The sequence below is a fragment of the Pieris rapae genome, chromosome 19 (assembly GCF_905147795.1).
Source record: "Pieris rapae chromosome 19, ilPieRapa1.1, whole genome shotgun sequence".
NCBI lineage: Eukaryota > Metazoa > Arthropoda > Insecta > Lepidoptera > Pieridae > Pieris > Pieris rapae.
The window spans coordinates 3,461,751-3,476,571 of NC_059527.1; the positions used below are offsets into that span (position 1 = coordinate 3,461,751).

The following is a 14,821-nucleotide window of genomic DNA, read 5'->3' on the forward strand; positions in this document are numbered from 1 at the left end:
CATACAGACATATTTAGTATCATGAAATTCGTGTGTATGATACTACAATGCATACATAGTTGTTATAAATACTTTATCATTAATGTAGTTTTTGTAAACGAAATTAACCAAATAATAATTAATTAAACACATTTTTAGTTAGTAACAATTAAATGGCGCTGGGTAGGCCACATAGTGCACAAAGGCTCCTTGAATGAACCTCAGCAGAAGAAAAGCAAGGTTGACTACCAGTGGATAGGTCAGTGTAGGGCATACTGGAGGAAGATGCAGGAGGCCAAGTCCAGAAATGGACCAAAACAGAACCTGATGGTGAAACTCTGAAATATAAAACAATACCATTTAGTTGTGGATATAGAATGTCATTGGTGCACAGCTGGGGTTCAATCGGAAGCTGTGGGTCAAAAGTCAACTTTTCAAATTTGCTGTACTGCAAACTGCATTTATATTAAGTGGGTCGAAATTATTTTCGAACCACTCAAAAATGTTTCATGAGTTTTCAAACATAAACTTGTATTATGAAAACCCATACAAAACAAATGAAAAGCGGTCACTAAATTTAAACTAAACTATTGTAAATACCTTTGTTATTTTACGCTGCAGTTCATTCGTTGGAAAGGAAAAAATGTTGGATTACAAAACTGCAACGTGAAAGTCAACTGAAAATTGAATTGTACCTGCAGTGATTTTCATAAAGTTCATAATGGCAAGTTCAACGTTCTGAGTCGGCGCGAAATATGTTTTATAGAGGGGGGCAGTACGCGGCGACGTGTCTGACGGGGTGGTTGTGTCGCACTTTTTTCTAATACATCGCGATGTTCGAATAAACAAAAGTCGAATGTGTTAAGTGTATGTCATTATGGTGATACTGTGTGATAAGCGTGAATGGAACCAGTTGATAATACTTTTGAATTTTTTGATCATTTTCCGAAGCTCTCTTGGTGAGTGTCTATAATTTTTTTTTATAATCTAAACGAATGCTCAGCGAATGTTTAGTAAATAAACGTCAAATATAAACGTAATGCATGATAACATTAATTAATATATTAAAATAAATAATGTAGATTACGCATTTTATTTTATTAATATTTTATTGTTAACGTGAATCAATTATATCGGAACTTATGGATACGGATTCATGTATGGACATACATGCACTTAAACATAATGATATTTAATATTTATTTAACAATAGATAAAAATATATAATCATAAATTTAATTGATTAAATAAATCCAAGGTAAAAAAACAAATAAATTTCTTAAAAGCGCAAGGCCGGGCGCCCCGTATAAAGGAGCACCCAGCTGACACAATAGTTGGGAGGAGCGAACCCGCTACCCTTCGGTGCGTGGCTGAAGGAAAGCCCAAACCAACGATCCAGTGGTACAAGGACGGCTCTCCGCTTGCGCCAACTGATCACCCGCACAGGGTTTTGCTTGAAGATGGACTTCTTTTTCTCAGGTGTGTGATATGTAATGTAACATATGTGTGGTATATCTGCTAACAAAAACATGTTTCGCGCACTATACAATTTGTATGTATCTTAAACACAACTATAACTTGAAAATACCAATGTTTGGTGCTAAATACTTATTTTATTTTACACACATCACAACTTTAACAAGTTCAGTTTATTGTAAATCTCTAGAATTTCCGAACTAATTTTTAAGATTGTCACCAGTAGAAAGCGGCATTATTTGTTAATGATATATTAATAGTATTAATATATTCATAACTGTAATATAAAGATAATTATTATATTAAATAACAAATATTTTAAAATTTTACTATAAGTTTAATAAATTTAAATAAAGTTCCACGCCAATCTTAAATGGGCGATTGCTTCTTTAGATCAGTAATTAACTCTAACATTAAATGTAATAGCTCCCTTGTACAGTTCTTAATACCGATTAATTTAATTAACGATCCTAAGAACGTCAGTTAAACTCTATAGATGAGCGACCCTGCGGAATAATGGCAACTATCCCAGTGCATGGACACAGATTTAGACATATTGTGAATGTAAATGTTTGTAGGGTCATGCGTGGTAAGAAAGAGAGCGACGAAGGCGTCTACTGGTGCGTCGCACGTAACACTGTCGGGGAAGCGGTTAGCAAGAACGCGACACTTACTATCGCTGGTAAGGACTACATACTTATCTTCATATATATAACCAAGTATTACTAGACTTAAAGTGGCATATTAAGTAATGTGCACTTTATATGAAAATTCATTGATTTTCTTGTTAGCAAAAACTAGTAGCGATTAAGAAATTATTTCAGAGCAAGTAATTACTTGTTTAAATGTAGGTTTATGTATATAACAAGGGTACGGGACGCCCAAGAAGGATAGTCATTGTTGCCATGGAAACAAGAATGTTTTTTTTTCCTAGCATGTCCATACATTTGGTTGGTAGGTAACTAGTGAACATAAACATTAGCCGCGACGTAAAATGTCTATGCTCAGATTATAATGGTTCATAATATGATGGAGTGGTCTACGGGTACCAAGCAAGAACTTGAGGTGGAAGTCTCAACTTTTGGTGGTATCACGTGCATACTCCAACTTGATTTGGGAAACGCCACTCACGCGAGCGATACGTATACATTAAATTTCAATTGAGATAGCTCTATTTGTCTACACTGGCTGAGTTCACAAGAGTTGTTGGTATATTATTAGTTAAAAGATTTAGGTATTTATATTTTTTATAGTAGGTTTATTTGAGTAAGGTGATTGTGTAGTTCTATCGCATTAGTAGTATCCGTTAGGATATATTCACTATGTATAAATAATAAATAATTATTTAAAGAAAACACTTTTTTACCGGATTGAAGCTATGTATTATTGTAAACTTACAATTATTTAACATAATTTTAAATGCTTTACAAGTTTCTGCAGAAATTTCCCATTTTAACCCTTCATCTTTTAGTCGACACCAACTCCGGGGAAATAAATAAAGATGATACAACTTTTTCTACAGCTGTGACTCTTTTTTTTGACATTCAACACCTTTTGTCTTCAGTCACCGTGACCACGCACGCTGTAAAGCACGCGAAACGTCGGATAAATTTAAAATTATGTTAAATAATTAGAAGTTTACAATAATACATAGCTTCAATCCGGTAAAAAAGTGTTTTCTTTAAATGTGTAAAAGCTATGTTAATAAAGGACAATACTATAAATAATTATTTTATAGTACCTTCAATATGCCTCCATTTAGAATAAAGAATGTAAAATACACGCATTAAACTGTACTGTCAGTAAAATTAAAGCAAAACAATTTTAAATGTTAAAAGCTTTCACTTTACTTAATGTCCATTAAGTATCGAAAGCTTTATAATATTAAATAAAATGAAATTTCGCTATAAAGTACTTAAGTAAGAGGCAGAAGTATGCACAGGGGACAGTTTTAGCTAAGTTTTAATTTGTTTTAGTAGTTTTTAGTAGTCTGCGAAATTAATTAAGAGTCTTAACGACGCTTGCAACGCTAGCTCTCATTACGTTTATGCGATTTTAGGGACAAATTAAATGCACTTTAAGAATAACTTACTATTCAGAGGTCGGACATGATGACTCTAAAAGCTTTTAATGATCTATGTATTTTAAGATTGTAGACATTTGTGACATTTGCTTCTTTAGGTATGGGAATTAGTAAAATAAGAGTACGTAAAATTAAAGACTGTATGGACTGTAACAGCGCTCGGTGGGCGTTTTAGGAACTACGCGGAATCTTGCGCATAATAGAAAAGACAGTTAACTATACCAATTAGAAAATTTGCTAATGCTGTATATATAACATTTTACTTTTAGTTTGTCGATACAATCGTAAAGTTTGTGCTAAGGAAATAGGTACCCTTAGTAATTAGCTAATATTAAAAAAAAATTGCATCGTAACAGCGAATCAAAATTCAAAAAATAATTTATTCATATAGGTAACATAATGTACACTTATGAACGTCAAAAAAAAAAGAAATATATGAAATGCCTCTAATTTTACATTTACTGCCAGTTCTCAAATCAAGGGCGTAGAACGGAAGAGAAGAACTGGAAATAAACTCTCCGTCAATCTTTTTAATCGCTAAGTTTTTTTTTCACACAATGTTTGTAAGGAGCTGCAACTATTACACCATGTTCCATATGACGATCCATTATATTTTTTCGAATATTTGCATATTTTTACTATACGATGAAAATTGTTTTTATCTCTTTAAAGTGACATTGGTTAAGTATCGGTAGTAATATATTGCGTATGTCATACAGTTCTACGTGATGAATTCCGAACCGAGCCACGGGATGTGAAAGTAGCTAGTGGAGAGCCAGCTATGCTTGAATGTTCTTCACCCAAGGGTGCTCCAGATCCTTCAGTACATTGGGTTAAAGATGGAAGAACGCTTGATGTCGATGTTAATGGAAGGTAGATCTAAAAGCTACTTTAAATCAAAGTTTCACGTAAAACGCCTTGCCTTCAGAAATTGAGTCTGTTTTGTATGCGACGATTATTTAAAGTTTAATTATGTACGGCTAAATAGCAAAACGTGGTAATTTTATCCCCGAGGTCGTAGGTTCGATTCCCGGCTATGCACCTAAGGTTTTTCTCTGTGCGCATTTACAATTTCGATCGATGAAGGTAAACATCGTGAGGAAACCGGCCTTAGAGCCTGTCAAAACTGATCTTAAAACACATACAGTAATCTGTGGCGAAAAACGTTGTAATAATAATATAAGCCTTTATTCAGACAAGCTATAATTTTACTTGAGCCAGAATAAACATGTTAATATTTAAAAAAATTACTTAAATATAATTGATTTTTTTTTTGTTTTTTTTTTGACTGTCCTTTGATGATATGTGCAGCCCACTTTGACTTTAGTTTTTTAATCGTAATAGTGACGTTGTGCCAGTTATTTATTTAAAACTGACTCGAACGTAAATCGAGTAATAGGTATCGCATAATAGAGGACAGTTAAATGTTGTAGTTAAAGATAAAGAAATATTAAAAAATAAATTATTATTTTTTAATATTTAATAATTATAAAAAAGTAAGATTTATTTTGGAATTTTAGTGTGTAGTCATCTTATCTTATATGTGTTTTAATTGTATTTTTTATTTCTATTTTATGCAAAAATTATAATAATTGTCATACATTTTAGATGGAAGATTTTGTAAAATAATCAGTATATTTGATGTCGTAAAGGTAAACTTTAAATAAATAAGAATAGGTAAACGGAATCATTGTTTTCAGGATAGCTATAGTCGACGGAGGAAATCTAAAGATAATAGAAAGTCTAGCATCTGATAGCGGTGTATACAAATGTGTGGCGTCTAACGTAGCAGGCGAAAGACAATCTCGTCCCGCCACATTACTCGTATTACGCAGACCACATTTTCTAGTGAAACCCAATAATATAACGGCACTGATTAACCAGAACGTTGAGTTTCATTGTCAAGTAAGTAATTAATGAAACGGGATGACAATATTACAAATTCCTATTTGATTATCATTTAAAAACCAAGCAACATTCACGCTCACGGTCCGCCCTTTTAGGCTGAGCCCCTTTCAGGCTGAGCCCCTTTCAGACCGAGCCCCTTTCTGGCCGAGCCCATTTTAGGCTGAGCCCCTTTCAGGTTGAATCCCTTTCAGGCTCGCCAATACAGCCCGCACTGAGCTGTAAAGGCTCTTAAGGCCAACAGCTAAAAAAAAAGAAAAAAAAAACCACACGCTCATTCTCATTTTAGGCTTCGCCGGAGTCAGACGTATCAGTAACATGGTCTCGTGATAAAGGTCAACTATCTCCGTATGCAATAATAAGGAGGGGTTCGTTGAGGATAGATAGGGTGCTCTCATCAGACGCTGGGACTTATACTTGTCGCGCTGAGAGCCAAGCGGGAACCAGTGTGGCCAGTGCTACACTTACTGTGCATTGTAAGAGTTTTATAGTCTATAAATAATATTTTTTATTATAATAATAATAATTATTATTTATTTATTTTTCTCCCTTAAACATTAACAATAATAATTCATAATACAGTGACAGTATTGGGAGACTGGTTTCCAAACTAGGTAAGAACCTGTGATATGGATAACCAGGCTTCCATTCCATAGCAAGCCATATACATAACAAAATGGAAGTTTGTAAGGGATTGTGTATGTGAGTGTGTGTGTATTTGTGTGTGATAGTGGGGAAGGGTACGCATGCGTGTGTTAGTGAGTGTTATAGGGTGTGTGTGACATGACAAGAACATTATACCAGACGTCTATATTTAACAACCTTTTTAGCTCTACCGCATTTCACGCGCGTGCCTTCTGATCAAACAGCATGGGAAGGTGAATCCATTTCATTTCCATGTGACGCTGATGGTTCTCCGAAACCTGTTATATTCTGGACGATGGAGGGTTCGCAGGTACATTTTGAACACATACATTACACATACACTAATTGACGAAGTTTTTACTAATAATAGGTTTATTACAGGAAATCATATTTCCAAATTCCGTACACGCATCGGGTTCTCTTTATTTGGACCGAGTGTCTACTCAACACGCCGGTAGATGGACGTGCGCAGCTGTCAGCGCCGCAGGAAGTGCATTACATACTGTTACTTTGCAGGTTCGAATTTCAAATCATATTTAATAATGGCGTTTAAAAATAGAATTTAATGTTTAAATTGGTTTTAGGTTTTACGGAGAGAAGCAAATTCATTCAATGGGAACCTACAGTCGTCGTCTCCTTATCCCGATATTAATAAACCTCAAAATCATCCGCCAATGACTCAGTACGAATTAGTCCAAGCGCGTCGATATTTACAGAAGGATGTATTGGTCCTAAGACGCGTAGAAGGAATATCGTCGACGACTCTAAAAATTGTGTGGGATGTAAGTATTTATCAAAGCTTGATTTGTATTAAATCGTTCATAATCTTCATAAAGGTGTACATTTTAGGTATTGACTGATTATAATGAATACTTAGAAGGAGTGAAAATATGGTTTAATGGGACGTCGTTGAATAAACAATTTGCTTTAGAATTTCAAAATCAACCGATCAATGGAAGTATAGACAGTTTGATAGAATTAGCTAAACATGAGAATTTTACAATGACAACGGTCCATAATAGTGGATCGTCAAGCCACGTACTCACAGGGTTGATACCGTATGCCAAATACAATATATTTTTGATGCCATTTTACAAATTGCTACTTGGGAAACCGTCCAACATGAAGACTGGTTTTACAGAGGAAGATGGTAAGATATCAACGACATTAATTAGCCAAACAAACGCACATTTAATTTCTTTTATAATAGCTCTAATTAAATTATGTTTATGAATAAAGAAATATTTTTATTAGGGTATTACTGATTTCATTTGCATAAAAGTTAAAGTTTTAGATTACATTGTACGATTCATGCGTCATAGGGGTGCTTTAAATCATAGGATTTTAGTTTTACACTATATTAGCTACTCGCGTACAACAATAGATTATAAGCGGAATCATAAATCTTAATTAGTATGTAACGCTGAAGAAACGGTGTTACAGGTTCTTAGCGAGGGTCCAATGTGTGTATATACGTCAGGTTTAACACTGAACAAGGTGATACAAAAATTTGTTAAAAGATATAGGTAGTAGTAGTGTTTTATCATTCGGGTTACCAATACTATTTATGTTATTTAATACCTTGACGATATCATAGTCGGAGATTTTTTTTTTATATAACAGGGTGCAAATGGGCAGGAGGCTCACCTGATGTTAAGTGATACCACCGCTCATGGACACTCAATGCCAGAGGGCTCGCGAGTGCATTGTCGGCCTTTTAAGAATTGGTACGCTCTTTTCTTGAAGGACCCTAAGTCGAATTACCTAGAGTCTAGACAATAGAAAAAAAAGCGGAATAATGAAACGTTAATCGCTACTTTACTAATGAATGTAACAGTTGCAGAGAGTCTGGCTATACTCTCGGGGCGTATCCGACGATGTAGGAAATCGCCAGCTTTTAAAACTAAGAAAGTCTGAGTGAGCGAAATGTACAGCCTTGGCTCGTACAAACATACTCTATTCAAAATATATATAAAGACGAAAACTTTTTTTTTCTTTGGAGTTTCCATTGGACTGTTTATTGTACTGAACAGTAAAATATTACATTAATTATTAATGTAAACTTATGTAACTAATACCTATATGTATGTAATACACAATACACTCATGCACTTAAAATGTTACGCGTATGCTGTTAAATATTAGAAGAATTTGTTGTAAACAGTTTAAAAAAAATGTAATAAACAATCTATTTATTAATTAGCTAAGTTAAGTTGAGGATTTTTTTCCTTTTTGGTTGTCCAAATCTTACACATTGTAATGCATATCTACTTTCAATAAATAAAAAATTCTTTAAATACGTATATTAGTAGAAAAGACCTTTATAACGGATTGAAGTTATGTACTATTGTAAACTTATAATTATTTAAACATAATTTTAAATTTATCCGACGTTTCGCGTGTTTTACAGCGTGCGTGGTCACGGTGACTGAAGACAAAAGGTGTTAAATGTCAAAAAGTATCACAGCTGTAGAAAATGTTGTATTATCTGTGTTTATTAATAAAATATAATTACAAGTTTACAATAATACATAACTTCAATCCGTTAAAAAAGTTGTTTTCTTTAAATGTGTAAAAGTTATGTTAGTAAAAGACAATACTCTGTATATCAGTAGTTAATATATTTGCTTACGCGATAAACTTAATAAAGCTGTAGTTTTTCATATATTTACTGAGTTCCAATTTAATTAAGGCACATAAGTGGTGTTTATATATTGAAAGGTAAAACTTTACAGTCCCCACGGCTGCACCGCATAGCGTAACAGCTGGTGTAATAAATTCAACATCAGCGTGGATTCGGTGGGACCCGCCGCCAGTTTACGCGTGGAATGGAGAAATAACTGGATATTTGGTTGGTTTTTTTAATGTTAATATCTGCAGTATATTTTGTTAAAATTGTCTGAATGTAACGGTAACAAAATGCGGTTGTTGTTCGTGTTTTAAATTTCAATTTAGTTTATATTATCTTTATTAAGTGAAGTATATATCAAATATGTGGTTCTGATGTTTCGACGTCGTACATAGATCTTTTCTATAAGGTGTAAAATCCGGAAGTAGCAAGAAAGTTAAAACTTATTTAAAACACTTATCAAATCAAAATGCGTTTAAAATCAAAAATTTGAAAATCATTTTATAAATGTAAAAAATCATTTATTCATATAGGTAACACACTGTATACTTATAAACGTAATAAAATGAAATATACATTTAATGCATCTCATTTTACATTTACTGCCAGTTCCCAAATCGAAATCACACATAAAACACTACCGTCTTTTTACTATCAATTTTAAAAACTAAATATAAAGAGGTTATAAACATAGATTGAGGTGAGGGTCGGAGGAAGCAACAATGGTCGTGTTGTGGGTCAGATGTCACTTGGAGCCAAAACCCGTGCTGCAGCGGCCAGTTCACTCAGGGCTGGTGGGCGTTATGTAGCACGCGCTGCGGCAGTGACTAAACGTGGTCATGGGCCGTTCAGTGCGCCTGCGCAGATACATATGTTGCCCACACAGTCGCAGAGGCATTACGTGCAGTAAGTAGTATTTTCTCCTTCTTCGTAATTGCATTTAAACTAAAGTATACATTCGTCTTTTTCTGTCCAGTTGTGTTTGTGTTTTGTGGGTTTGAAAGCTGACAAATGAAATAATATATTATAAAAATATATAATAAATAAAGGAAAAATATGTATTAAATAAAGGTCTAAATATGTTTTTTTATTGTTATACTAATATAATCTAATTTCTATTCAGCGTAACTTCAAAACATTATATGCTCTTTAAGAATTAATTTTCTTCAGTGTGATATACATGTTTTCATTATGTTACTAAAATAGTGTAATTAATAAAAGAGTTTTATTTATATTTGTGTAAATTGTTGTGTAACAGAAATCGATTCGTTTTATTGCACACTAACTGAATATACAAGAATCGCTTTATTCATAATTTGTTAGCAAACAAATCCAGACTTATAATGGCTGAAATAATTTAAGTATTAATAACAATTTTTCGTTTGGAAATGTTTAAGACAGGAAAAGGAAATAAATAGTCGCGCTCCACGTTGCGCGTATGAAAAAGAATTTGATAAAACTAGAAGTTTTGCTCATCATCACTTATATGTCCTACTTATAACTCCTATTTAGTTGAATAATAAGTTTAATTTAAATATGATAGTGAGTCTTAAAGGTGTAATAAGACCGACGTTTAAATCTCGGCTGTGAACGCATATTTCTATAAACGTTTTTAAAATCATTTACTTGCCCCTAAAGAAATTTGACCAAGGCTCAGTAGTAGATATTTCTTTAAGGGCCACTACTTTTTAATATTTAAATATATACTCGCGTAAACCAAAGACAATATTAAATCGTTGTTACAGAACGGAACCAGCCAGAGACAAAGCAATCTTGTCCGTGTTCCAAGAAACTTGGCTGCTCGTTTTAAGTTTGATTTTATTGGCGATCATTCTAGTCGGAACAGGCATTATTATTTATTTACGCCAGAAGCAGTCAAAACAACGAAAGAGCCACAATTCAGCAAGTACGTATGAATAAATAATGTGTTATATTATATTTATTTCATAGGTGCAGATAGCGGTTATTTTTTATACTGATTCTCTCAGCAATAGTTGAGTATCTTACTGTCCAAGAGACAGTTATACATTACTGTTTATATAATTTTATTTAGGTTACCATACTCCTATCACTGAAATTAATGTTTTAGTCAATGAAAAGCTTTCTCCATAGGTATTAGTCAGGGCAATTTTTTATTATAGCGCTGGAGGAACACAGACCTAATAGTCTCATTTTAATTAAGGTGTTTTATTGGGACGGTATCTCGGTGGAGACGGCTTTTTTTATCAGCAAAGCTTCACACAAAATACACGTGTTACTCGTGAAAGTGCAATGGGCTAACAGCAATTAAATATAATGATTTTTATAAAGAAAATAAAATGTAGTGCTCTTGACAGATACCCCAATTACGAACACACAGCAATGTTTACTCGGTAAAGAGGCTGTGTGGCTGCGAGAGCGGCCTTTGTATGACGCAAACGAGCCACGTGTTGAAATGTTGAACTGCCATCAGAGTCTTTTACACGGTATGAAACATGATTTAATAAAATTTAAGGTTCAGTATAGGAATGACAAGTTATTTTTTTATAATTAGCGGGAAATTCCATTGGGACAATGACCATGGAAGCAGAGTATAGCTTACCTCAACATTCTGCGACGAAGGACATTATACGCCAAGATGACATAAGAAAGTTTCCGCCAGAAGCATATGCATCTAGTGCAATATATAGTGAATTAAATAATTATCAGGTGAGTTTGTTTACATATTTTTTTTTTATACAACAGGGGGCAAACGGGCAGGAGGCTCATCTGATGTTAAGCGATACCGCCGGCCTTGGACACTCTCGATGCTAGAGGGCTCGCGAGTGCGTTGCCGGCCTTTTAAGAATTTGTATGCTCTTTTCTTGAAAGACCCTAAGAATTGCTTAGATTTAACACATTTAGATAATATACATTTTTTAAAATCTATAACTGGTTTAGACTTCATCACCACTTCGACTTTACCAAATTATGTTTTCTGAAAGAAACTGCAACATTAATTAATATCCAAATCCTTTAACTTTAACCACAGATTCTTTAGTATTCTATATTCAAATCCTGATTTGATTATAGTGAACCTGAAAGTATATTTATTACGCAAAGATAAATTCCTAAAGCAATTTAGGCATTTATCAAAATGTATCTCCAACAACTTGAGAACCTCATCTTGTGTTAATTTAAAAAAGGAAAACTTATCTTTCTCTAGGATCACACAGATGCAGAAGATTCCTGTATCAAATGTGCTGTGAGTCCAGGTTCATATGACAACAGTATGATTAGATCATTCGCTGATAGCAATCAATATTCTGCCGAAGAGTGTTCAACTTGTTGTAGGAGTAGTAGTAATAGTTCCACATTAACAAAAGATTATAGTGATATGACAAAATGCAATGGCGATGACCAAGATCTGTCAATTGAAGAATGCCCTTCGTGTAAGACAGCTCAGTCCAAAACATCAAGTCAACAAGAAGCCAAAGCGTGGACAGCGATAGCTGATGTTGAATATGATTACCCTCAGTGGCAGTGGCTAGCCCGAGAAAATACCTTTAGACAGGTTTCACAAGAACCAAGATACGAGACTCAAAGTAGACGGAGCGAGCAAAATTGTAGGATGAATCTGTGTGATATACTTCCACCACCTCCATATGAAAGGTAGGTTTAACATTCTCTCTTTGTTAGCAAAATCGTTACCATGGCAACATGATCGGTATTATGACAGCATTCTAGGGTGTTTATGTCTTTATTTATGAGATGAAAACGCAATGAGATTGGACAAGAGTACTTTTAAGTTTACAAGTAAAAAACTAAGCATTCTAAATTGATACAGCTAAACTTGGATATAAATACATTTTGTGTAAGCTGTATTAAAGTAAGACGGGATGAGGATACATTAAGTATTACTCGCCTAGCGATGGTATACACAATTAACTTAGCTTCATGTTACATGTATTACGAAAAACTACGCCATTCAGATAAGCTAAACTAATAGAGTGAAGTTCTTGATTTTGTTTAACTGAATTTAGTGTGTACTTAAGGCTAATGTTAGGCCACACGTAATCTAGCTTTACCTACTGGCATTATTATCCAACTTTATAGGAAATGTACTCTTGATACCAGAAATACCTAATGAATATTTTCAATTTCTTGTATGAAAATATGTCGATACTGATCAGCGGTTTAAGGAATGCCCGATTTCAGAAAACTTTGGGTTGATAATATTAATTTATACAGGGAATCGCCATATCGTGAAATGCACCCATACGGAAGCAACACCGGTGCGTCTGGATGTTCTGGACATTCTTACAGAAGCTAACTCTAAAATATCATTAGGGATAATAAAAGCAATAATTAGTCTATCAATTATGTGTATATAAAATGTATATTGAAGTGTTAAACTGTTACACCGCAGCACAAGTATAGCTCAATTATTATGATCTCTGTTAATGCATGTTTTTTTTGCCTAAGCATAAATCTATGCTCAAATATAATCGTTTTTTAATCAATTGTAGTTCCAGTTAGCATATAATATTTATTATATTAGATATAGAAAAGTAGTGGTGGTAGCTATACCGTTTGTGCAAAACTGTATTAGAATCACAAATCCGTTTCGTTTGATCAATAACAATCAATTGTAGAACGTTATAGTTATCACTATGGGTATCTCAGCGAAATTTCTTGCTGCAACTTACTTACTGGGCCGCTCATTACGCTGATAAGGAACGTGTTTAGATAAATATAAGAAATTCATTCACAAATAAATACTTTATGTGCTCTCTAGGGAACTTTATGTGCTCTCACCTTTAAATAAATGGGACGCCATTTTATAAAAAACAAATTAAACATCAGAGGCAACTGTCATCTGTCAGCTGTCAGTGCCAAATGTCAAGATAAGAGGAGCGTAATGCGCGCCACGGCAAGCATGATTTTATGTAAAAGTTTCGCTCGGTATTTAATCCTAGTTATCATCTTTAATAAACCATGGTTATTTTCTGGCGGTGAGGAAGAACAAAGGTTGTAGTGTTGTGAATGTGTTTAATAGACTGCTCTTGTAACGGAGTCTAGATTTTAGGTCTTATCTCTCTAGTGACTGTGATATAGAATAATTTTGTATTGCATTTTTTTATTTTGTAAATAATTAGAAATATTTGATATCCCTATACAATTTTAACCTTTATCTATTTATAGCGTTTTCAAATGAGAACCAATCAAACAATTTCGATCACAGTTGTAGTAATTTTGTACTGAGCTAAAAACCTATATACAGTAATTTAATTTGTATATTCTGATACATCAGTCAACTTATTAAATGATAGTATATTTGAGTGTTTTGTTTTATTTCACCTTCAACATGAACATATATGCAAACTATCGCTTAACGAAAAAAGGGTTTTTTACAATATTTTCCAATGGTTAAGTGAAACCATAATTCTAAAAATAGTTTGTGCGCAATTATTTGAAAGTTTACGCTTGCGGATGTTAGTTTTCATTTATTTGAGTAAATAATTTCCCTACCGTAAGATCTGGAATTGAATGTAAATGTTATACATACCTCTAAAATGCACTTCAGGTGCCTTTTACCCTGCACTATATGCGATACTCAATGTCTCAATGACTGACTTTGGTAAAGATAATATTATCCTGTAAATGTTTGACCTAAATTTGTATGTAAACGTTTCAAATAAGTACAGAAACAGGTGTTTATTTAACTGAAAAAGTTCTTATTTTGATTAACAGTCATTAATCAGTATTTCACTCAGTCTAAGTGAATCTACTAAATCACTATATTGCAGCACGCGATGTATCGGAACAACGAATTTGGGTTTGTATTTTGTGATATTTTTGCGATTATCGATAGGAGTCGATATCTTATAATATTTGTGACATTTTTGCGATTATTGCGATAGTACGAAACTATTGAAAAATATTTTCTAATTTAAATGTGAAACTAATTTAAACTAATGCTATCTATAATATATAACCTGATCCCTTTAATTTTAGTTGGGTTAAAACTTTATAGCAATTAAAGCCTTAATCAGCTTTTCTCGTAAATATCTAAATACGTTGTGGGCATCACAGCCTGCGTGCAACCTTAGGGTGTTACTATGGCAACCTGCTTTCACCCTCAT

General features: G+C 33.6%; 1 protein-coding gene across 1 annotated transcript; it reads left to right on the top strand.

Annotated features, from left to right (window-relative positions):
- The first annotated feature begins 736 nt into the window (after positions 1 to 736).
- LOC110999525 (protein sidekick-1) lies at positions 737 to 14,017 on the top strand. The gene is made up of 17 exons (XM_022268613.2): positions 737 to 938; positions 1,266 to 1,458; positions 2,034 to 2,137; positions 4,258 to 4,411; positions 5,239 to 5,443; positions 5,733 to 5,919; positions 6,274 to 6,398; positions 6,470 to 6,604; positions 6,673 to 6,870; positions 6,938 to 7,238; positions 8,824 to 8,939; positions 9,412 to 9,623; positions 10,463 to 10,623; positions 11,054 to 11,182; positions 11,251 to 11,405; positions 11,902 to 12,347; positions 12,927 to 14,017. Exons 1-17 carry the CDS (start codon positions 857 to 859, stop codon positions 13,006 to 13,008), a joined length of 2,985 nt encoding a protein of 994 aa, XP_022124305.2. The 5' UTR covers positions 737 to 856; the 3' UTR covers positions 13,009 to 14,017.
- Positions 14,018 to 14,821: the final 804 nt, after the last annotated feature.

Excerpts from the sequence above, each read along its gene's own strand:
- LOC110999525 (XM_022268613.2), top strand. The coding sequence starts at position 857 with ATGGTGATACTGTGTGATAAGCGTGAATGGAACCAGTTGATAATACTT. Across the intron at positions 6,605-6,672 it reads TACATACTGTTACTTTGCAG|GTTTTACGGAGAGAAGCAAA; the intron begins GTTCGAATTTCA and ends AATTGGTTTTAG. Across the intron at positions 9,624-10,462 it reads TCGCAGAGGCATTACGTGCA|AACGGAACCAGCCAGAGACA; the intron begins GTAAGTAGTATT and ends TCGTTGTTACAG.